Source organism: Thermobia domestica, chromosome 12, assembly GCF_964235325.1.
Source record: "Thermobia domestica chromosome 12, izTheDome1.hap1.1, whole genome shotgun sequence".
In the NCBI taxonomy this organism is placed as follows: Eukaryota; Metazoa; Arthropoda; class Insecta; order Zygentoma; family Lepismatidae; genus Thermobia; species Thermobia domestica.
In genome coordinates, this window is record NC_137465.1 from 139,605,604 (window position 1) to 139,632,187 (window position 26,584).

The 26,584-nt window shown below is 33.8% G+C and overlaps 2 protein-coding genes across 4 annotated transcripts in view; one reads left to right on the forward strand and one right to left on the reverse strand.

Annotated features, from left to right (window-relative positions):
- Positions 1-5,203, forward strand: part of LOC145666679 (lysosomal alpha-glucosidase-like) — a 59,753-nt gene extending 54,550 nt beyond the window's left edge. Inside the window, exon 4 of the mRNA XM_081734153.1 lies at positions 2,801-5,203. Coding sequence (XP_081590279.1) covers positions 2,801-3,217 — 417 coding nt within the window. The 3' untranslated portion in view covers positions 3,218-5,203. The remainder of the gene's footprint in view (positions 1-2,800) is intronic.
- LOC145666680 (uncharacterized) overlaps positions 1-26,584 on the reverse strand; it is a 346,326-nt gene that overhangs the window by 286,427 nt on the left and 33,315 nt on the right. Inside the window, exons 2-4 of one of the 3 annotated variants that reach the window (XM_081734154.1) lie at positions 11,179-12,112; positions 10,797-10,947; positions 10,123-10,496 (exon numbers count right to left, since the gene is read on the reverse strand). The exons of the other annotated variants lie outside the window; for them this stretch is intronic. Coding sequence (XP_081590280.1) covers positions 11,833-12,112 — 280 coding nt within the window. The 3' untranslated portion in view covers positions 10,123-10,496; positions 10,797-10,947; positions 11,179-11,832. Of the gene's footprint in view, positions 1-10,122; positions 10,497-10,796; positions 10,948-11,178; positions 12,113-26,584 lie in introns of those variants that run through there. 3 annotated transcript variants of the gene reach the window in all.

Sequence of the window (26,584 nt, forward strand, 5' to 3'; positions counted from 1 at the left end):
CTCAAATGTTCAAGTTACATCCATTATTTTCAATGCAAAAACTCTATCTTTTAACCCATAACTGCCCGAATTAATTTTTTTCCTGATTTTATAGTATTTTCAGTTACGTTTGTTCCATATGATCGTAGTAAATGTGAAAATAACGAAATTTTTGTTGTTATTGTTGTAATGTGTTCACTGTGAGCCGTGTCACAAAATTCCACACAAAATCTCCCAGGTGTAAAAAGTTATCCCTATTTGCGTGTCCATATGGACACGCTGGGAAGTTATGGGTAAGCAGAAAAGAATCTATTACATCTCTAACGTTGTTGGATGATAATTTATCAATTTCAGAAGTAATGCACCCTTTTAAGTCCTCTAGATCATATACAAATTCGTATATTAGAAAACGCTGAGATGAAATGAACGCGCTGACTATTCGCTGTATCCCGTCTGCTAATCCATTTATTACAATTTCCTTTGATAACTTTTTATTCGCTGTAAATTTATTTAATTACAAATGAAAAAAGTTTAAATCCTTTATAAAATCACATCTTAAAGCATATTATTCACGAACCACGTATTATCACGGACTATACCCTAACGCATTGCTTACGTCAGTTAACTACTGCTACTCCAATCAATTAGAAACTGAATAACTGCTAGTATCAAGTGACTACTGGTCCACGCCATAGTTTTATTGTTAAATTATACATTTGCTACAAATGAAAGCCAACAAAGGGAATACTTATTTATTTTCAGTTTTCAGATAGTCTATTACAGAAACTGAATTAAATATCTAATTTAACGATATGTGTAAAATGATATTAACTTTAAACAAAGGAGTAGACCAGCACAATATATATGCTCTACATGAACTTGAAAATAAAGAGTCATTCTTCCATTAGCAGTAACTCAGAAATGTTCTCTACTTCATTAATATTACCATTACATTCATCTTACGTTTGATGCCAGAACTATATAATCACCCATAAGCGTCATCGTAGTATCAATTAAGAGGCTTCATCCCGGCGAAATTAAAATACCGCTAATTTTACAGTAATTATGTGATATCTTGAAATAGATAAAAGATAACTGAAATGTGGAACAAGAGCACCCTAGACAATATTATTTTAATGAGATACCGTTATCACGACTCACTTATCTGCTTTCGATTTCCAGCCATTTAGAAAAGCGAAAATAAATGCAGATTTTCTAAATGGCTGGAAATCAAAAGCAGATAAATGAGTTGTCATAACGGTGTGTCATGTAAAATGATATTGTCCAGGGCGCTCTTGTTCCACGTTTCGATTATATTTTATCTGTTTGAAGATATCGCAAAATTACTGTAAAATTAGCAGTATTTTAATTTCGCCGGGATGAAGCCTCTTAAGAAAGAAAACTCGGGTGTAAGATTCAAATTATGACTCCCTACTAAAAGTAATTGGACGCCTATCCTGACACTTTCTCGTAGACTTCCTACACTGCGTATTATTGTACTCTGAACTACATATAAGACTATCACAACATAATTCGGACATTGTCCTCAGAAATCAGTTTGCCGTGTTTAACGCCAAACTAAGAGATTCATAAAATACTGTATAAACATTCTTTAAGTGTACAATGTTGAAATCATACATGCTCTGTATAAAACTATTTTTTAGCATTTTGAAATTTACTGTTCCATACTTAATGTGATTGAAAACTATAAAGTATCTAAATATTTTCTACTTGGCTAAGTAAGAATACTATTTCGGAGAATTCTGACTTTACATATGGGTTCATATTAAGTCACATAATATCTGAAGACGGAGTATTGAAATAGTAATTCTAACGATACGCCGAAAGTAAATGCTCGGTGTGCCTCTGTGTACGGTAGAGCAATAGGGTTGTATTTCTTTGCAGAGAAACAAAGAATCTACCGAATGAAACGTATTTTGTGGAAGGTCTTCATAAACTACATAAATTCCAGGCCACAACGTCATCCTGAATCACACTATCAGTCCTTTTTATCTCTGAGAGCATGTCAGGAATACAGTATACAAAACTCCAATTCCTGATTTTCGAATACCTAAAGTGACGGTCAATGGGGTTATTGAAAGCGTTCGTTACGATTGCCTAGACTTGGATAACAGCCGGAAATTCTGTGCACCAATAAAGGGTATAGATAAAAACTTCTCACAACCACAACACAAATTATTTATTATGTGTATTTTTCATATGATTATGCTTCTTTTCGTGTAAATAATTCACATTTATATTCTGTTATTTCTCCTTATTTTAAATCTAACTTTTTATCGTAAATTTGTTACTTGGTTTCCCATTAACACCTCCACCAAATTATGTAGACAGTAAAATATGAGTGACAAAAAAGTTTGTAAGAAAAATTACATGTAAGGATTGGCGATGATAACATTAATAAAACCATCCTTGATGAGTACTTTTGTATAGTTACTCATCTACTTTTCTTTGAATATCCTTATTCATAGATGGGGTGAAATAATTAATTCAAGCGTGTGGTACTTTTATCATTGGCATAAATAGTAGTTCTTTAAGTATCACATGCTGATACAACCATAAAAACAGCATTCTATAACATGTTTATAACATTTCATATAGAATAAATCTTCACCAGATAAGCTTTTGTCCTCCTCATTTAATTCTGTGACAACTTGTAAGGTTATTTTTAATTTTAGTTTCCAACCCTGCAAGCTATCGAGTTATCATGGCTTTACAATATTATTCATCTTGTGTAACTATAATCGTAAGAATACGAAACTTGTGAACTGCTATACTTAAATCTATTTTTTTCTTTTCTCAGGAACCGGATGAAACTGTGGACAAAACAAGAAGTAGGCCAATTACTCTTGTGGTGGCTCTCAACTGTAATAATAACAGTGATCCTAACGCTCTATGTGCAGAAGGTGAAATTTATTTAGATGATGGAATCTCAGTTAATGTTGAACATTATGATTTAGTGAAATTTACAGCGAGAAGGACCAGCCTCACCATATCATCCTTAAATAATTCCACTTTCTGCGACAATCGAGGTACCATATCAACTACTGTCAACAAATTGAAGATATTCGGAATACAACCAGCAATGAGTTGCACTGTTACAAGTGCAGATTTTCCTTCAGCGAAATGGGAATTTATTTCTACATATTTTGTTGTCAATGGTCTGGATTGGGATTGGTGTTCACCCCCAAATAGAACATTTAGTTGGAATTGCAAATGATCATAAACATATGTGTGCATATTACATATTAACGTGCATATTAATATGGTTAAAGCTTGTAACGTAAGTTAAGAGGGCAATAATACCTGAAACCTATCGTCGTAGGACATGAAGTCGGAATAATTCACGAAGTTCATGCACTATTACCTTTTTGTGTAGATTACGGAAGTGTATATAAATTAATTCTTAAAAAAGGAAAATATAATATATCAAAACAGTAAAAACTATATTGTAACTACTGTAGATCCTAATCTTTTCACCAAAATAATTTTTGAGTTAATGTGAATTTATAGTAAAAGCTGACAGAAAACACTAAATTCACTCAACAATTTTTATAAATATCGTCAAATATGAACAGTACAATATCTCTAACAGTTTAAATGCTACTAACTGAATTATTGGTTTTTTAGCACGAAATTTAAAATTAATTTAACAGATTTACAATAATAAGTACATTTTATAACAAAAGTACCATCAAATGTATATATTTTTAAAAGAAGTACTACAATTCTTTAAGCTATGATATCTGTCAGGCAAGAAATTTTCAATAATTTAGTAACAGTATAAGTTTAACAACACTTATCAATAAATACAACTCCAAACTTTGAACAATCTCTTCCCATAGAAAATATTGTAGCGTAACAAATATGTCAAAATGATACTTTTATTCAATATATATCTTTATATGCTTAATTTTAAATCAATATAATAACATATGACAAAGAACCAATTTTACTTATAGGCACTAATTTCCTAACCATAGGGAATGAATTACTTTTCTCAGATGTTCCCAAAAATAATTTTCCAATTTAAACCGCTTTTCTCTATTATATCGGTAATCATGAACCCGATTTATAATTCCAAGAAATGCATGCACAAAATCAGGATCGTATCCATGTAAAAGCACTGATAACGTACTCAATTTAACCAAATACTATACGACACTAGGATTACTCAATATACATCCTAGTGATGATCGATGGATCCTTATGACCGATGACAGTTATGAACCTAGGGCTTCATACAGAAAAACGAGTTCAGCCAGAATAGTTCAGATTTTTCCTGCAATATACAAAATGGCTCTCACCACTCATCAATTAAATCGACCTTTCCTCTATTATTATTATTATTATTATTATACTAAAATCGTTACAAGCTGAAGCTTCGAAATCTCTTGTAGTTTTTTAAAAACTAGAAATTTTCAATATTTTACACTTTCGTCTAACGAAACTAATTCTTGCACCAGCTTTATCAAGGATCTTCTTTATGATCACGTGATAAAATACAAATCTGGTCAATTTAATACATACAATATATTGTTTCATAAATTTCAGACATTGTTTTTTGACAGGTGGTTACATCTTAATACCATTTTTCTTGTGATATGTGATATGCTACAGGAGTAGTTAGAATTCTTGCTTCAAAGTTGTAAGGTTTCAAATTCAATACTTCCATCTAGAAAGTTTCCATTGTTTTTCCTTACATTCACCAGGCAAATATCAAGATAGTACCTTTGAATATATTTCTTTACCGAGTTCCTTTCTCATTGCTTCTCTTATTGTTATTGGTTGTTAATGATTCCAATGTAAATTGATCTCGCCAGACTGTATCTGGAAGTTTGTTAAATTAATAATTAAATATGCATAATGTATTATTCAATCAATCGAAGCAGTTGTATTGAATGGCGTCTTTTGACATAATTTCAACTGCATTACATTGTATTTTAAAAAACTTTTCAGTGAATAATTTGTTTGTATTTATTTATATTAATATTCATTAAACGTTTGTAGAAATCTATTCTGTGCATGAGAGAAGATTGCGTTTTGCAAATTTTTTCGAAGCCAAGAAAATTCTACATTTTAAAGTGAACTTTAGCTGAAGTTTTGTAAATTATTATAAATTACTATGGTTCATTCTCATGAATTAGGAAAAAGTGTTCAATGATCTTGTACTGTATATTTTAAAAAAAATAGCCTCCCACCTCTCTTTTCAAAGTACTGTATTCTTATTCGTAAATGAAATATTAAAAAATGTGATTTTTTTATCCAGTTGAGGGTTTTATTTCAAGGTAAAATATTAAAATTTCGTACATATATTTTCAGCCTTTAAAAAAAGAGAGGTGGGTGGAAAGATGTATTTGAACAATACTATATATTATTCGCAGTACATAGATTTGCTTAGCTGAGAGTGTAAACGGAAATCCTTATTGACCCTGAAAGAATTATTTTGTTGATATTTTATTTAGATCATATTCTTTCTCATACTTTTTATGAAATCTTAAATCTGCAGTTTGTTAAACATTAATTAGTCAAATCAACAATCAATTTATACTAACGCGAAGGACATGTTTTAGTTCATGTAGACATCTTATCTTAAGCCCATTTTACAGTTTAACGTCCCATGTTTATGCGTCGAGGCTAAAGAAGACGACGATGACAAGATGGATGATAATGATGAAGTGACGAAAGTGGCAGGAAACAGAACTCCGAAAAACCCACCCATACGGTGTCTGTCCACCACAAAGCCCACTTGGTGCGGTTTGGAATCGAAACAAGAACCCTACGCAGCAGACATGAGCTTTCTACCACTGAGCCCCCTTATCCTAAGTCTTGTATGAATAGTAGTGACAAAAGCAAATTTTCGAATATTAAATTGCGTTCTAAACTTATACACAATGTACATACAAGATAATTTCTAGAACAAAGATAAACACGAACTTTTAACCATACCAGTACACTAAAATAAGATTTTGACATGGCTACGCTGGCGCAAGAATAAATGCACAGAACTCCATAATGGCATTAAGAAAGAGCAAATATTTCTCTAAATTCCATGTTCATCCCAGTATTTATAGACATAGTTATTTTCTTGCATGAAATCTTGGGAATTAAGCGCGTAAAATAATGATTTTCTTTTATAACTGTATTCTTTCTTTCCGTAATTAATATTATACACGTATCATTAAAGAGTATTGATCAATCAAAATGAAGCACTCGAATTACATAATGACTCTTGACGCAATCCCCAATTCTTCAAGTATAATCATTATTAATGACAGTAATATCAGAAATAAAGTTTAAAAAGACCCAGAAACATTGTGGATTTAAGACATTATTATAACAACAACACTTTAATGATAACATAACTAACTCTAGAAATAACAGATTCTATGGACAGTAATTCTCAGATAGTTGATAACCGACCGAATGTGTCCGTCAGACTTCCAAAATATGTGGAGCATCTTAAACTAAGAAGTAAAGCTCCCTAATGATTAGGTGGTTACGTGCCTGAAGTTGGCCCCGCCCACCTCTCCCAAATTACACCAAGCGTTGCACATCGTTAGTGCATCGTTAGTGCACGTTAGTGCACTCAGAACTAACGTTAGTGCTATCAGCGTTTACGAGATATTGAAGATTTTTGGTGGGGGGCCAACTTCATATGAAGTTAGCCCACCCACCCATCTTTATGCAGACAGATTTTCACAAAAATTATCGCATCGTTAGTGCATCGTTAGAGCACGTAAACACACTAAGCACTAACGTTAGTGCTACCATATTTTGGAATTTATTCAAAATTTTTGGTGGGGGGCCAACTTCAGAAATATCAAATTCTATACAAATAGAGGTAGAAACATAGAGTTAACGGCAATCGTTAGTGCATCGTTAGTGCGCCTAAACGCACTAAGCACTGACGTTAGTGTTACCATATTTTGGGATTTATTCAAGATTTTTGGTGGGGAGCCAACTTCAGAAATATCAAATTCTATACAAATAGAGATAGAAACATAGAGTTAACGGCAATCGTTAGTGCACCTAAACGCACTAAGCACTAACGTTAGGGCTATCATATTTTGGGATTTATTCAAGATTTTTGGTGGGGGCCAACTTCTGAAATATCAAATTCTATACAAATAGAGATAGAAACATAGAGTTAACGGCAATCGTTAGTGCATCGTTAGTGCACCTAAACGCACTAAGCACTAACGCTAGTGCTATCATATTTAAGGATTTATTCAAAATTTTTGGTGGGGGGCCAACTTCAGAAATATCAAATTTTATACAAATAGAGATAAAAACAGAGTTAACGGCAATCGTTAGTGCATCGTTAGTGCACCTAAACGCACTAAGCACTAACGCTAGTGCTATCATATTTAAGGATTTATTCAAAATTTTTGGTGGGGGGCCAACTTCAGAAATATCAAATTCTATACAAATAGAGATAAAAACAGAGTTAACGGCAATCGTTAGTGCATCGTTAGTGCACCTAAACGCACTAAGCACTAACACTAGTGCTACCATATTTTGGGATTTATTCAAGATTTTTGGTGGGGGGCCAACTTCAGAAATATCAAATTCTATACAAATAGAGATAGAAACATAGAGTTAACGCCAATCGTTAGTGCATCGTTAATTCACCTAAACGCACTAAGCACTAACGTTATTGCTACCATATTTTAGGGATTTATTCAAGATTTTTGGTGGGGGGCAACTTCAGAAATATCAAATTCTATACAAATAGAGATAGAAACATAGAGTTGACGGCAATCGTTAGTGCATCGTTAGTGCACCTAAACGCACTAAGCACTAACGTTAGTGCTACCATATTTTGAGATGTATTCAAGATTTTCGGTTGGGTGAGCAACTTCAGTAATATCAAATTCAATACAAATAGAGATAGGAACATAGAGTTAAGGGGCAATCGTTAGTGCATAGTTAGTGCACTTAAACGCAGTAAACACTAATGTGAGTTCTACCATATTTTGGGATTTATTCAAGATTTTGATATGTCAACGTTAGAAATATCAAATTCCATACAAATTGATGTAGAAACATGGGGTTAACAGCAATCGTTAGTGCATCGTTAGTGCATTTAAACGCACTAAGCACTAACGCTAGTGCTACCATATTTTGGGATTTATTCAAGATTTTCTGTGGGGTGGGCAACTTCAGAAATATCAAATTCTATACAAATTGACGTAGAAACATGGGGTAAACGGCAATGGTTAGTGCATCGTTAGTGCACTTAAAAACACTAAACACTGACGTTAGTGCTACCATATTTTGGGATTTATTCAAGATTTTCTGTGGGGTGGGCAACTTCAGAAATATCAAATTCTGTACAAATTGAGGTAGAAACATAGAGTTAACGGCAATCGTTAGTGCATCGTTAGTGCACCTAAACGCACTAAGCACTAACGTTAGTGCTACCATATTTTGGGATTTATTCAAGATCTTTGGTGGGGGCTAACTTCAGAAATATCAAATTCCATACAATTGATGTATAAATATGGGATTAACGGCAATCGTTAGTGCATTGTTAGTGCACTTAAACGCACTAAGCACTAACGTTAGTGCTACCACACTTTGGGATTTATTCAAAATTTTTGGTGTTTGCCAACTTTAGAAATATCAAATTCCAAACAAAGTGTCAGTATTTTCAGGAAGCACTAACGAATGCACTAATTACTTTGTTAGTGCTTGAAGTGGGCCCAAATTCAGGCTGACCATCAAAGATATTTTACTTGTAGCACCTATACTAATTAAGCATAAGCACTAACGTTAGGGGTTGGTGCACAAAGAAGCACTAACGATGCACTAAGGATTGTACTAGAAGTGATCATTAGTGCTTTTTAATTTGGGAGAAATTTGACACAGTGAAAAACTCCCCTTAAATTTCTTATGTGAGTGTCCTGAGATGTAACTGGCCATAACTACACTAATAGTGAAGCACTAACGAAACTAAAAGTATTTTCTAGAAACATGTAGGACCTACATTAATGAAGAACTAACATTAGGTGTTAGTGCACTATGAAGCACTAACGATTTCAGTAGAAGAGGTCATTAGTGCTTTTGATTTTGACGGAAATTTGACGCAATGAAAAATTTCCCATGAATTTCTTATGGGATTTATGTGGCATATAATTGGCCATAATATCTACATCAATAGTTAAGCATTAACGGAACTATGAGTGTTTTGCAGAAGCGCTAATGATACATTAATGAATGGACTTTTTTTCGTTAGTGCTTGAAGTGGGAACCAAGTTCCTGCTGGCCCGCAAAGGTTTTTTTACTTGTAGCACCTACACTAATGAAGCACTAAACTTAGGTGTTGGCGCAGTAGGAAGCACTAATGTTACAAGTAAAGAAAACTTTCGAAATTAGCGTGAACTTAGCCCCCACTACAAGCACTAACGAAAAAATTAGTTTTATTCGTTAGTAGAGATGCAAAAAAGCCGGCTTTTTTGAATCGATGGTTTTTTGCACATAAAAAGCCGGCTTTTTTGAAAAGAAACGAGACTTTTGGAAATTTTGGCTTTTTTCATTTTCATGATTTTTCTATTTAAATAGCTTTCTTATAGTATACTCTAAAGTTAAATAAGATTTCATGACCTAAATGCTATATTTTGCTCTGGAATTCACCATCATAATGGATGGAACACATGTTTTATGAATTAAAGTAAACATAAAGTACGTAGTATTTGAGGGCAACTGTAGAAGATTTTTAACTTTATTTTAACTTCTGAGTTATCGACACTTTTTCTTTTCTACATCATTTCTTTTTAGTCATCCGTGTTTCATTTCCTAGAGATTAGTAGGCCTACTCTAGCTTCTAGCACATAAGTTAAACTTTTGTTTTTCATTATATCCGTCAGAGCGTACGTTTGTCAAGGGTGCACCTCGTTTGCGCACAGTTTTCTCCCAAAGATCTACGATAATCTGTAGTTAATTGACAGCTGATCGAAAAGTATAAAATCGTGGTTTTGCGCACAGTTTTTAAATGCGACGTTGCCAAATCTCAATATAATCATGCTTAAGCAAATCATGCAGTTGCGCACAACTTCAATACTTTAAAGAATAAGGGTAAATATGAAAGATACGAAAGAAATATTCAATTCTGCTGTTCAATGTTTATTATATTCAATTCTGCTGTATGGTACATTTTTTACAACTTTAGTCCTTGAAATTTGTGTCCTACAACTTTAAGATATTTCATTCTCGAAACTTCGCTGTGTGTAGAGTTTTGAAAGTACCTGTATAATTTCATGATTTGTTCCCTCCTTTGAATTTCTTCTTTCCTTTGTGGTTTCGAATCACCGTTCCGTACCGAATCGATCTTCAAGCGTGTTTCATGCTGCATTTCAAGTAACACTGATATTACCTTATGGACATCAGGTGCACTAGAATAGAACTGGCTGTTGTAGTGACGGTGGAAAGATTCTGGTCCATTTGTTGTCCTAGGTGCTGAAGATGGTTCACAAGCCCACATCACTGGAGGGTACCTGAAAAGAAAAGGTAATCATGAATACCATATCCTACCACCGTTTAATTTTTTATTTTGAAATAATATTTTGATTTCCAGAACTGCTATAAAGTAGAAACTAATTTTCGGATCTCATTTCATATAATTCTTTACTATTTCTGTGCGCTATTTCTATATTCATGCCTTTAATTTCTCAAACGAGAATGCTTCTAGCCTATGTAGGCCTACTAGACAGTTTTTAATTACTTTGGCTTACACAGGGTTGTTATTGCCCCCAAAATTCATTATATCTTTTACATTTGTCAAACCAGAATATTACCTGCAATTATCATCGATGTAGTTGTTCAGCACATAATCCGTAAATCTAAATCCTTTGGTGTCAGGTGCCACCGAAATCAGATCAGCAAAGGCATCTGGTACTTGCTCTGGAGAGAAATACGGGAGTCCAAAAAATGTCTTTAGCCAAGAACCTAAAAAGCATATAAATTAAATTGAGTTCAACATTGTTGACTTTTTTATGGATAGTTCACAACTTAAATTTCCTAGAGTAGTCTTGCCTAGAGTAGTAGCCACAAATTTATATTTAGAAGACATAAACTAATGTCATGATAGTAGAGTTATTTCAAAAGTCCACAGCTTAAAGAAGTAACTATAAAACCGAAAAGAAAAGTAACTAAGGCACAAATCATAATGGTACATACCTAACTGTGACTTTGAATCTACGGAGATCGCTATCACTTTGTATCTTTCGCCACCATGCTTGACCTAGGTGGAACCTGCAACAACGAATATCACAGTCTGGGAACATCACTCTGATAGCTTCTATGGCAGAATTTTCAAAGTCTGTGTCAATATATCTGAGTGTCACTCTTGCGTCTAAACTGATAACCATCTTCCACATATCTTCGTAAGTCTGTTTATCTTTTTTTGGCAATAACGCGAAGCATAGAGGAACATAATATCCATTCTTATAGCCGTGAATGGTATATAGCTGGGCAAAATGTCGTAGAGAATATGCAAATGTTCCGTCAGCAAACAATTCCATGTCCTGGAAATCACACCAGAACCTGAAATGAAAAAAGAATAAAGGAATAATAATACCGAATAAGAATAAAGAACACATAGAAGCGAAACATTTTCTTCACTAGTCCTATATAGAAACAACTATATAAAAACAACATCAAAATCATCAAACAACAACAACTAAAAAGGAACATATACCTGCATTTGCATGTAAGAAGGACTATTTGCGCTGCTTCATTGACGTACAGAAACCTTTCTCCAGTCATAGTTATATCGTTCGTTCTTTCTTTCAATTGTTGAATAACTTCGGTGATATCTTTTGGTTTACTGGGCTATTTCTTCCTCCGAGATCGATACATTGCTTCTCTGCATGTTTTCATAACCTTATGATCAAGCTTGTTCAAGCTTGTCATTTTTGAAATCTCCTTTCTTATGACTTTATTTGGCCGTTCGTCAAGGCATTCTACAGCACGACGTTTACAGTTTTCCCTCAACAAATGCCTGTTAACATTTTCAATACTCTCTTGATGATTATGCTCCACTCTTTTCTGTAATACCCTGCTTTCAGTACCATCAACTTCAATTGTAGCCGAGCATGTTTTCAAGGTACACCTGCAAAATTAATGATTTGGTGTAAGTAATCAATCATTAGTAGATGGAGCAATAGTGAGCAGGTGCCTTACCAAAAGGTCTATAGATTAACTCTGCTACTTTTGTATGAAAATGTATTCAAAACCAAAAATGTTCGAAATCTTAGAGCAGCGTTTCCCAACCTTTTTCAGCTTGCGGTACACTACGGGTGTAACTTGAATTCTCGCAGCACACTCATAGATATCATTATTATTATTTGCAAATATAAAATACCATGGTAATTTTTTTCTGTGATTACTGATCTCCTTCTCATAGAAATGAAAGCTCGATCACTGGTTTCTCCTTATGCTAATTCATTATGCTTATTTTTTATTCTAATTTTAAAATAGAAAACAATTGCAATGAAATATAGGACTCAGATTTTTAAAAATACGCTTTCTTTTTCGAAAACTATTCAACCTTTCACTAAAAACGAAGATCACTAAATAACGAACGAACAAACAAATGTCTTGTACTTTTAACTTTGCTGTTTTAAACAAAACCGGTGCACGTCGTTGCAATCACACAGCTTGCGATGCGTCGAAGTCAAAACACACCTGTTGAACAAAGTGTTGTTCTGTCATTCACGTGCGAATGAGTGTTCTACGAACGTTCACTTGACGCGTACCGTACAAGTGATTCCATTTCTCGATATTAGTATGACTCTCAATTGAAGTGTAACATAGCAGCTAACCGTGGAAATGTGTACGAGCCGAAATACTGTCTGCTACTCAGTAATAGATGTAGAATAATATATTACAATTACAGTAATTTTTCCATGGTAGAAATTTATAGTAATGAGAAATACAAAAATATACATTTTTTCCTATGTCTTGCAATTTGATAAATAAACACACTGCTGAACAAGACTGCACTTATTTAATATAAAAACCAATTTACACGTGACGTTTCGATCTTCTAGCCAAGATCCTCATCAGACGTACACTCTGACATGATGAGAACGTACACTCCAGACATGATGAGGATCTTGGCTAGAAGATCGAAACGTCACGTGTAAATTGGTTTTTATATTAAATAAGTGCAGTCTTGTTCAGCAGTGTGTTTATTTCTCTGATTTTATTCGCAAGACGTTGACTATGATTGTGTGTCAGCTTGCAATTTGGTTGATATAGAATTAATAATTTTGTTTCGATTTCCTCGCGGCACACCAGCGGCCCGTTCGCGGCACACCAGTGTGCCGCGGCACACCGGTTGGGAAACGCTGTCTTAGAGTATTAAGTTAGTTTACACCCACTGCTTCATTACCTTATTTTACCCAGTGGAGAGGCACAGTAAGCTACGCAAAGCAATCTGAGAAGAACAAAGGTTTCTGCTCTCACCAATTTAGTAAGTCTATTTTAACTTACCTCCATATTGATCCTTCTCTTCCTTCACGGAAACGACGATATTTATAACCTCCCGTTATTATGCATGGTGCGCCTTTCTTCGTAGTTGATATCTCGAAGTCCATACTCTCGTCTCAGTTTCAACAGATTACAATTATACTCAGTATCCTGCAGTGTATATATATTCATATCTGGTAGTTAACAAGTTCCAAAGACACAGCAATTGGTTCCTGATTGGTTACCGCCAGCCAATCCCGTGAGAGCTACCCAAAGAGAAGTAAAAAAAACGAACTTTTAATTAACGAGCTACTGCCAAGTGAAAGTCGTTAATTAAAAGTTCATTTTAGTAGTTCTCTTTTGGAAGTTGTCACGGGATTGGCTGCCGCCAGCTGTCGGTAACCAATCAGGAACCACTTGCTGTCTCGCTATGTATTATGTTATATAAGTGAGTTAGTGTGTTTGAAGAAGCCAAGAAAGTAAGGTAGTTGGAGTTACTTAGGTAATTTAATAAATTAGTTTATTTTATTTAATCAAATGAGTCCTGTCTTGTTTTGCAAAAAAAAAAAAAAAAAAAAACATTCAAAATATATTGTATATTAAGATCAAAGAATGAATTGGCAACGTTGCATACCATTTTGTGCGCAAAAGCATTAAAATGATTATTTGTTTTGCTTCTTATCTGCATGGAATGATAAGCTGGAAGAAAGTGTGCGCAAAAGCATTGCACCCGTTTGTCAATATATCTATCAAAGCGTACTTACACATTCTTGTTATACTGTAGCTGTGCAATGATTTAGCAATAATCTTCCGGATACAAACTTGAATACCATTTTATACAAATAATCAGTAACGGATTCAGAAAAGTGTTTTGGGAGGTGTTTCTATGCTTAATGTTTCGTTTTTCCAAAATGTCCTAATTTTTATTTGGGAGTTTATGAGTACAAGCATAACTAATATTTCGTTTTGTTTGTATATTCAGCAATAACCTTCCGGATACAACCTTAGATATACTAATAATCAGTGGCGGATTTAGAAAAGTATTTGGGGAGGGTGTTTTCTTACTCGTTTAGTTTTTCTAAAAATGCCTAATTTTTATTTGAGAAGAGCTTGAAATTTATGAGTAAAGGCATAACAAATATTTCGTTTGTTTTAGAAATTCTGTAATTTCGAGTACAAGCTTCACCCGTAAAACATCCCCACCTTAACCCCCTTCGCAAATCTGTCACTGCTGGTATAGTAATAACAACAATTTAAAAACGATAAGAAAGGAAATCGGCCAGAACTCACAGTATACGCATTATCTCTACATTTACAGATACAATTAAGAAAAATTTAGTATGTCAAAATGGTCGAATGCGGGGTTGAATCCTGAACTCCCCGATAGAAGCGCAAAAGCTAACCACTCACTCATGGTTGTTGTGCAGTTGTGCTTAACTTAAATATATTCTCTCTCTCTATGGCCTATGGAATCCGAAGGTTCAATGCCGCGTTCACAAAAGCTCTCCACTGACTTTAATCCTTAACCAACTGGATCCAGTTTTTACTTTGTATTCCTATTTCTGCGAGATCCATTTTAATATTGTCCTCCCATCTGCGCCTAAGTCTTCTTAATGGACGTTTTCCGATTGGATTTCCAGTTAAAACTTTGAAAGTGTTCCTACCTTCTTATATTCTAGTTGCATGACCTGCCCACCTGAGCCTCCCAGACTTGATGACCGTAACGATGTTTGGTAAACCGTATAAATTATGCAGTTCTTCGTTATGAAGTTTCCGTCATTCCCGTTCCTCTTGGGTCCGAATATTCGTCTCAGGATTTTATTTTCAAATACTTTCAGTCTGCGTTCTTCCCTCAAGCGACCATGTTTCACAACCATAAAAAACAACAGGCATGATTATCCTTTTATATATTTTAAGCTTTAAATTCCTCAACAGAATTCGCGACGACAAAATACTTTGAACTGAAATAACACGAATTTCCTGATTTCAGTCGACATTTAATTTCTTTGTGGATATGATTTTGGTCTGGTGATATTGATCCCAGATATTTGAAAATATCCACTTTGTCGAAAGCATTATTTGATATTTTAACGCATCAACAATTTGCTCTATTACGATCCCGGTGAATTTCCATGTATTTAGTTTTATCTGCATTTACTTCTAAACCAATGTCGCTGCAAGCGTTTAATAAGGACTCTGCATTTCTTTCTATTGTTCTCCTATCATCCACTATTAAATTTACATCATCTTTCTTGTTTTATACTAAGTTCTGCAACAGTCATATATGACTAAGTTTGCGGAAAATAATTCAAAATTAGATCTCTTGCAAATATATTTTTCGCAAAGTTACATCGTTTGCATCACAATATCTGATTCGAAACAGGTTAAGTCAATAAAATGATGGAGTTTGGAATGATAGTTAATAGTAATAACAATACATTGCAATAACAGTTACCTAATCAATAAAATTTGAGGAAGAAAACTAATGAACTCTACTAATGATTCTCTCTTCATATAGACGTTAATCTCACGTCAAGACATTCATGAAAGATTTCACCTAGTTAACAGTTTTTATGCAACATCAAGAAACTGATTGACAAAGATAAGTGAATACCGCATTGATTTTTTACCCAGAAAACTCGGGTCGGAGCTATTCAACACAAGCGTGCATCCACTAGGGGCTAGGGGGCTGGGCCCTCCCCAAATTTTTACTACTCCCTCTAACATTGTCACGGTAGGCTCACAAATGAACTATAATATGGTTTTATCGTCCTCCCCTACATTTTTGGGCTGTCTACGGGCCTAATTCAACATGTTTCAATTTCAATCCATAGTCAGTGTGATAAGCAAGATCTTCTTCTGTGAACAGGGAAAGAAATGTGAGTATTATCAGAATGGCGAAGAATTGAAGTAGGTGAATGAATGGAAACAAAGATTTACACGCTTATTTTCTTCAATTGTTCTTGATTTGATATTTGCAGTCTATTTCAATAATTTTCTAACTCATGTATGATCAATATTTCTCTTTCTTCTCATATGCAGAATGTAGAGAAATTATACATTATACATACAACGATTTATAATGTAATTAATTGCAAAATACACTTTAAATAACAGAGATTCATCTAAGAATGCAGAAATGCTTCATGTATCATCAACAGTTCAGCACAAATACCTGGATCAACCAGACCTGATAACCGTTTCGTCGGCGGGAAAAGGTTGCATGTAAGTTGGGTTGCATCTGTAAAGCAAATATGCTGGATACGACCTAATCTAGTTACAGCAGTCAAGGTGAAAATACTTATGCTGGTGACTGTACATATTTCATGAATACCTAGGTAAATATTTCATTAACAACCCGATAAATAATGTCTCTGGTAAAAAATCCAGATGATAGTTTATTTTTGGGGACATTTTTTTTCTCACGATTTTCTCAATAAACAACCCAGGCGCTTTTGTTCATATTTCATAAATAAATGGTTAATAACCTGACAATGAGGTATAACATTTGTCAGGTGCATAAGGGAATCAACACCATTTTGTGGTCATTTTGAACATATTTCATCTCTTATTTATAGCTTTCTTCTCCTTTCACAGCTTCAAAGATACATGTCTTGGAAAATAACACTTATAATGTAAAAGACAGTGTTAACTTCTCCATGTACTTCAACTTACCGTACAGTGTCCTTTTTTATTTTATTTTTTGTTTTTTACAACTTTGATAATTGAAGCCATTGTACTCTGAATGTCTCATTAACCTTGAAAAATTTACAAAGGGTAATTTATTTTTGAGGGTGAGTTTCCTTCAATTTCCTCAAATATAACATCTAATTTTGTTGATATTTCATAAACAAATGTTTCATTAATAACCTTATAATGGTAAAAGTCATTTCTCATTACAAACTCCACAACGGTTAGTTTAGCCTTGGGGGTGAGTTTTCTTCGGACGAAGTTTTCCGAAAACCCCTCGTAATTTCGATAGTATTTCGAAAATGATTGTTTAAGTAATAACTTCAGCATGAGTGATTTAATATAAGAAATTAAAGCGAGAATGTTTAGTGCGGTGGTCAGTGTTCTTTATTTTCTTCATTGATTGTGTTAAGGATGTGAATTCTACTAAGTGGTATACGTAGAATTTCATCATAGGGTTCAAGCACCCAAGTTTATATTCCAGCTTATATTATGAAAAGTGAAATGATTTATTTTAACGATCCACGATTATGCCCTTTACGCTAAAGGAGAGAACTAATTAAAATTAAACTAAATGGTCGTGATATTAATTTTTGTGCTCTTCCAGCGGAGATCGATCCAAGAACTACACACACCAAACATAAATGTACTAGCCGCTTAAAAATATATATATATATATATATATATATATATATATATATATATATATATATATATATATATATATATATATATATATATATATATATATTTTTTAGCTTAAGGCAGGTACAATTCAGGTGATAAAGAAGGATTGAGATAAATGCATTTTAAGTGTACAAAATATAGACACATTAATCATATAAGACTCAAAAAAAAAAATGTGCAAATATCCTATATTGCGCGATGCAAAAGGAATCTTTGCCAGCTGCTCAAATGAAAAGATGACATGTGGTCTATGAACAAGTTTCCGGGATTAACGTAACACAAACAAAACAGTGTTAGCGATCATCCAAATAACAGCTTGGTATTTAGTACTCGGAAAATAAGTGTAATTCGGGAAAAAATCAAATCTATAGACATTGTCTTGGAAATAGTACGGCACATGGGCCATATAACGACAGAATTCAGGTCACACAATTATCGCTATATCACATTCAGTAAGACGATGTTAAGTAGTATCCTTTAAAATACAAGAAGCACAAAGATCAGAATCACTAACTCCAAGTGAAAGACGTTGAGCTACAGTATTAACAATTTAGCGCACCACAATATACCATACAAATGTACCTCGATAAGACAAATAACTAGTGTAAAATGTGCCAGGTACGCTGCCAATTCCAACGAGGATAAGTAACAACTATAGTTTTGTCCAAAAGCTCCATACACTTGTTTAATGGTCGTGTTCTTCGTCTAGATCATCACTTAACAGTCTATAATAAACCTTATACAGAACTGGCTTCAGATAATTATATTGAGGTGGGAAATGTCTCAGTTAGAAAGACTCTTCTAGAGAAACATGAGATTATATGTTTATAAGAAGTATAGTGGTAGGATGATCAGGATACATGTAGAATTAACTGAGACATCTTTGGCAGTAGTATATCCTGAAAATATATTCATATTAACCGCTTGTACAGGATAATATATTAACTCTACGGAACAGCATTCCTAACTACATGTCATTATTTGACATTTGGGGCAATCCAAATGAAATCGATCAATGATGTTTGCTGACCAAATTTAGTTTTTTTAATTATTTTTTTTTTTTTTTTTTTTTTTACCTAAGTTTGTACCACATTTAGGAAGTTGAAAACGAGCATTTTTTAGCCGTGCAGGTTTTGTCGTAGCGGCCATTTTGTATAGGCGCCTAGAGCACATTTTGAACTTCTTAGTGCATTCCGATAAACGCTGTAACTATTTAGGGTTAAAAGATAATGAGTTCAAACCAAAGCCATATGAAAGATAATGGCATGGACAATATTCTATGTTTTGTGCACATTGAGACGTACTTCAGAACGTCGAAAAAAGAAGCTCTGAACACTGAAATTGAAAACCTAGAAATAGCAATTTTGGAATGCACATTTTTTGAACGAAGTAAATGAGACTCACCTTCAATTCTTTGTCTACTAGATAATAGACAACGTCCTAAACAAGTTTCAGATCTGAGAACTATATACTTGATTTTTTGGAAATTTTTAAACTTTGCAAATTTTCGAAAATCGTGTATTTTCACCATCAAATATCTCAGGAAGGACAGAAGTGAAAAATCTTAAATTTGCACAAAATAGACGACTGTTATGCAGTAACAAGTGGGTAAAATTGCATCACTGAGACTCGAGCAGTTTCTGGGTTATAAGAATTTTCTTCAGTGGGACTTATGTCATGAAGCACCATTGGAGATAATATAAACTTTGTAGCAAAAGTCAAAATAACACGAAAGTAATGTCAAATGAGTAAAGTGTGCATAATTTATGAATCATATCTTGTACAAAAAACGAAACGCGTCTGTTATTTCTTTTCTGCCTATAACGCTGGTGTTAAGACATCAGTGAGATAAATAGTTGACTAATTTGTGTACAGAGTTTGGCACTGATATTGAAAGTACGACCTGTAGGAGTTGTGAACTCTGTAGGTGTGAGTTTCTGGCGAACCTTAGTGATTGGCACCCACACTTTGTCATTCGTACATAGTTTAAAAGAGGTTCTTGGGCAATGGGGATGGAAAAAGTGATCAAAAAGATCGTTATTTTTCTGACTGATGTCTTCAATTCCCCAATTCACAATTTCTGTCATAAATACAGTCTACGGTGTCATTGGGTGCAAATGACAATATGCTATGTTTTGGAAGTACTGAAGTACTGCAATCAGTAAATTAATCTGATTGTGAGTATTCATAACATCTTATTTATGTTTTCGTCAGAGGTAAGATATGATCTGGTATTAATCATTATTATACAAGTAGCAAATCTCGAATTTATTGCTGTTTGACTGCACTTCTTCTGATGAAACATAAAGTGTATGCCTGAAATACTATATCAACACAAAACCTGCACACCTGTTCAGTTTTTAAAATCGTGAATTTCACATCACTGCAACAACTTATAACTCAGAAACTACTCAAGTCTCAGTGATGCAATTTTATTCACTTGTTGCTGCACAACTATCGTCTATTTTGTGCAAATTTGGGATTTTTCACTTCTGTCCTCCCTGAGATATTTGACGGTGAAAATATACGATTTTCGAAAATTCGCAAAGCTTAAGAATTTTCAAAATATCAATATAAGATTCTCAGATCTGAAATTTGTTTAGAACGTTGTTTACTATTTAGTCTCTATGTAGACAAAGAATTGAAGGTGAGTCTTATTTATTTTGTTTAAAAATGTACATTCCAAGATGGCTATTTCTAGGTTTCCGACCTCATGTTCAGAGCAGCCTTTGTCAACGTTCTAAAGTACGTCTCAATGTGCACAGAACACAAAATGTTGTCTATTTCATTATCTTTCATGTGGTTTTGGTTTGAACTCATTATCTTTAAAACCTAAAAAGTCACAGCAAAGTGCAAAATACTCTCAGGCACCTGTACAAAATGACCGCCACAAACAAACTTGCGAGGCTAAAAAATAAGTGAATACCCATTTTCAACTCCCTAAATATGGTACAATCTTAGGTTTAAAAAAACTCAAAAATAAATAAGTTTTGTCAGCAACCTTTGACCTGGAAATTGGTCGATTTCATTTCGATTGGCCCATTTTTGAAAATCTGAACTGTTTTCTTATACAAGAACATTAATCGCAGTGTATCTGCTAATTATAACAGTTTATGTTAGGCCTTATAATAAATAGATAAGGGGTTATGATGGTTCAGTAGTAGAGAGCTCGCCTCTGGTGGGTATGGTCCCTGGTTCGATCCCGCTCCGTCCCCAAATGAACTTTGTGCTGAGAAAGTATTTTGTGCGTAAGTTTCTTCAGGATTTCCCGCTTCCTCTCACTTCCTTCATGCCATCATTTAATTTATCAGCTTTATCATCTCCTTTCGCCTAATCCTTGGACATGAAATTCAAAACTAAATTAATAAAAGATAGATAAAATGGAATATTTAGTGGTAGACAGAATAATATAGTAAACAACTTATCATAAACTGTAAAGTTGCTTCCTTTTACTCTTTGATGTAGTTACTTATAATCATTTGAACTCAAACTCCAATCTCCTGGTATTTTTTTCTTGGTGGTCCAAATTTGAAATGGTCTTCCTTTGCTAATTTGAATGATACATTTTTTTCTTAGTGGTACGAAAAGGTGCATAAATAGTGCAAAATTCTGACCTACTTAAAATTTAAATTTGAATATGTCACACTACAACTAATATACCTATTTATGATACCAGTAGCTACATAACCTGGATGTGACCTAATTCAGATATAGCAGTCAAGGGGAGATAAGCCTAATTTTGCTGGTGACTGTGCCTAAGTGCCAGCCAATCGCTGTTGCGAGTTTCTTCGTATTTTGAAAGTTTTAGACCTATATAATAATGTGGAAACTAAATACCAATAATAATAATAATAATAATAATAATAATAATAATAATAATAATAATAATAATAATAATAATAGTAGTAATAATAATAATAATAATAATAATAATAATAATAATAATAATAATAATAATAATAATAATAATAATAATAATAAAATAATAATAATAATAATATATGAACATGAAATCCGGAAGCTATTAAAGTCGCAACAAAGGTACAGCGGGATACGGGACATTTCATCCGAAATCGGGACTATCTAGACAAAAACTTGACGGGAGAAAACCCTAAATGAAACGTCTCAATCCGTTGAAATCCTCAATTCATTATTTTCTTTTTTCTTTATATATATATATATATATATATATATATATATATATATATATATATATATATATATATATATATATATATATATATATATATATATATATATATATATCGCAATACTTTCTTCTCTATTGTCTCGCTTAAAAGTAAAAGGTACTCATGAACTCTACTAGTGAATGACCATTTTTATTTACACACTTTGCAATGTTAATGAATGATAAATGAATGTCAGTGTCATTGCCTCGAAGATATAGATAGCTAATGTCATTTTCACTGTTATCTAGTTTGAGTGAAAGTTTTTTCTTTTTTTTCTTTTTTCTTTTTTTCCTTTTTTTTTGGTTCTTCTGAAGTACAGTGTTGCCTACTAAGTGTTTTATTTTCCATAAACAGAAGCTTTGCTTTGTATATAATTAAATACTAAGTTATTATTTGCTGAGCAAAACAATATATTTTTACATCAAAAACTAAATACTTGTGACAATTTCACCAACTAACTCTGGCTTCATCAGACAATATGAGATATAGGATTAACGTACAATTTCATATACATACATCTGTTGAGACATCTTGCTTCTAATTGGTTCATAGCAACTGCCAATCTCCTTCAAGTATACAGATTTGAAAATTCGGCATTTCCAATGTTGCTAATAACCCAAATCTTAACTAAACTAATCTCAACTAACAATTAATTAACTTAAATAATTAATAATATTAATAATAATAATTAATAATAAATAATATATATATGGTGCTTGGCAAAAGTTCCGGAACAGCTAAATATCTCGGTTAGAATGCGTTTCTCTGAAAATTTGAAACACAAAGATTGCAGGATATCAACAGACTTATCGAAAACTCGTGCCCGTCAAAATGTGTGCGGCCCCGTATGGGTCCCACGGCTAGTGTTGTAAAAAAACGGTTTTTTTCTGTGAAGTTTTTTCAAAAAAAACATCGTTCTTTTTCATGTTTTTTTTTTCAAATGTCTGTTTTTTTTCTGGCAGCTATTATTTATTGATTTATGTTGCAGATTATTGAAATAATCAGCAGAACTTGAGTCGAAGCCCTCGTAACTTACAAATCGTTTGTTTCTTTGTACCTATACGAGCAAAATTATCTGATTATTCCTTTCGGACCCAGGTCATTTTTGGCGTTTTCCTACATTTTCAGTTAGTGACGCATTGTTCAAAAACCAATCATTCAATTGATATGGTTAAGGCCTTGTTTTTTAGAAAATGGATGTGGCTATGTTTTGGTGTAAGTTGCATTGCAGTGTTGCCAACGGCTGGGAAATTATTGAGGGAAATGTAGGGATAAAAATTTACAAAAAAATCCCTAACTGAATTTCAAAATTTTTTGTATCTAGTACCACTGCTGCTATATGGGTTCAAGTAACCTAAAAAAATTCTTTGGTGTGTTGACAAGGTACAGTGAAATCCTGAAGTCGCTGGCTTCCATTCAAAGTGGGAAAGAAAAAATTCTCTGTTATCATACACATGAAATTTTGACACTTTTTACGCCTCAGAAGCAAAAATCAACAGATATACCGGGGCTACAGCTTCTCTAATTATCCTATTGAAACTTTCAATGGTGTGTTCTTTAGGAAAAAGAGGACGCTTTCAGGTAGTGGTACGTTTGTTTCAATGTAGCTAGCAAGAGGGAAATTATTGAGACAATACAGATTATTTTCCCAAAATTTCCCCCTAAAATCTGGAATTAAAATTTTCTGTAGCTGGCAACACTGCTACCAGACAGTCGCAAACTATCTTAAATTAAACACTGATACACCACTAATATATCCTACAAGTATTATAGCGATATTTAAGGAACAAAGCTTATATACCAAAAATATGTTACGGTAAACAGAAAAGTAGGTAAAAACTAGAAAAATCAAGGGTTAGAACCTAAATACGAATTTTTCGTGCGCCCCCTAATTACCCTATTGTAACGATCTGTACTTGCGTTTATTAAGTAAGAACAAATGTTCGATTGGCGTAAGTTGACTTGCACTCGGACATATAGGTACGGATTTATAAACAAAAATTTCGAATTTTTGCCCAAATTTAGGGAAATTTTAATTTACCTAATTGGCAACACTGTGCGCAGGCCCGTCCAATTGGTGTCAATAATTAGGAATCCATCCGAGGTATCTACCTGGCAAGTATTAAGGAGGTCTTTCTACAACGAAGGAAGCTACAAGGAAAAAAGAAGTAAATGAAATTCGAAATTAAAAAATCCTCGAATTTTTGACTAGGCTAAAATTTGAGAAGGAAATTCGACACCAGAACAAATAGAAATTAATATGATAAACTATGGTCCAACGATATTTGGCAAGAATAATATCCCGATATCTTAATTAGTGTCCACACAGGAGCGGATTAAAAAGTGACACACTCGTGTGTGCCACTTTGGCCACCTGGGTCCGAAAGGGTTACGAGTGTACATTTGATTACATTTTTTTGACTACTAACCCGTGTTGTTGTTGTAGTTACAGTCTCAACTAATAATAATATCGTTGTTGTAAACAATAACTTTATAAGGAAAATTTTCTCTCCTTTTTTACATCTTAGTTCCAACACTGTTGGTGAGAAATGCAGGGTGTTTCAAAATGAATATCGGGGTTTTAAGTCTTCGTAGTACTTAATTACATTTTACATACAATTATAAACAATCCATCAAGTAAAAGAGCATCTCAAACAGGCTTTGCTACAAGTGTTCGATGTGAGATTCATTCGTCACACGGCACACATCTAGTCGATAGGCGAGAAAGGGCCATAAACTTTCCGCCATATGGCACAAAACACATTCAATTTAGGGGAGTCTCGTTTCAATTGTAACATCTTCTGAGGATTTGCTGACGGCCAGATGCAAACATTATGAGTGTTCACATTAGCTCTTAGGTGAAATGTCGATTTATCACTGAAGACGGCACGATCCAGAAAATCTTCATTGTTATGCAGCAATATTTCACTTGCGAAATTGGCACGTAAACCGTAGTCTGTAGGCTTTAGACCTGTAGCAACTGCAAACGATAAGGACGTAGTTGCAAGCGTCTCCTTAATATTCTTCACACAGACGGTTGCACTGTACAGATTCAGTCTTTATTAAAACACAATAAACTTTCTGCTCTCTAGTCTCCATCTAGTCTACTTGCTCTTTCTAACGACAAACAGAAGAAACAAATCATGTGCATGCGTGCGTACAAAACTGTTTCAGTTGCTCTTTCATTTGATATAATATTGTTAATTGTAATAGATACTACAAAGTTTCAAAGCCCTAATATTAATTTTGAAACACCCTGCATTACTTCAAATTGTGTCATCCTATATTCAAGTCTTGTATATACATACCATCAGAGCCGGCCCTAGGCAATTTGTCGCCCCGTGCAATGGCATAATTTGCCGCCTCCCCCTTTCTCCAGAAAGAACAAATCTTAAAAGTCATGATTTTAAGTATGCTACTCCAGCATGAGAGTATTTGCACACGTCCCCGGCAATGCCGGATCCGGCACCGACAATGCCGGAACCGGAACCGGGGCTGCTTTGCACACGCAGCCGGCAAAACCGGAGCCGGAGCCGGCAATGTCGGTGCCGGCGCTGCTTTGCACACACATCCCGGTAATGCCGGTGCCGAAAGGTAGTTTGAGTTTGAACGTGAAGGGGAGAACATGAGTCCGTTTTATACATTATATGAAAAGCTGCGTACATATGATTCGATTTTTTTTAATTAATTACTTTCGCATGTCTAAACAAACGTTCGATTTCTTAGTACAACGAATTAGTAATCATATTCAGCGCTGTTCAGATTTTTTGCAAGAGCCGTGTAATATTACAGACTGACTTGAATAAATGGAAGGGTCGTTCAATATCTGAGAAATAGCTCAATGCAAAGAACAAGGTTAATTGTATTACGTCAATCAAGTGAGGTAGGAGCATTAACGTCTAAATCCCCAAATATCTTTTCTTTAGTACACAAAGGTATATTTGCTCTTTGTGTGTGTGGATGTGTGCGCACGAGGTATATGGCCTTCTTTTGGTTTCTTTCTCTTTTTTTCGCTTTTGTTGCCATAATTTTAACATCTATTTAAATTTCTCAAAATTGAAACATGCTGAGATCAAGCTATTTAAAATAATAATAATAATAATAATAATAATAATAATAATAATAATAATAATAATAATAATAATAATAATAATAATAAGTTCTACAAAGGCAACATTGCGGCTGCCTATTCACTCAGTATACAATCGTTCTATGGAACAAATACCAGACAAGACAGAGTACATATTTTTATTATGATGTATGAGATAAAACAGTATGCAACCACAAGAATAGAAATTTTCTTGTTCTGTTTGTGCATTTTCAGTTCTTTCTGTAGCTGTGTTGCAGTTTTTATTTACTTTAATTTTATTTACAACCTTTGTTATGCTTGAAAATGCCTATTTCTACGATTATGATGGATATTTATACCGTACATACTGGGTTGCATAATTAACAGGATAAGCACTGGACAACTATCCTAGATTCATAATTTCTTCGTATCTCCATTTTGTTCATTTCCGCCAAGTTGATTTTTTAAAAATTAT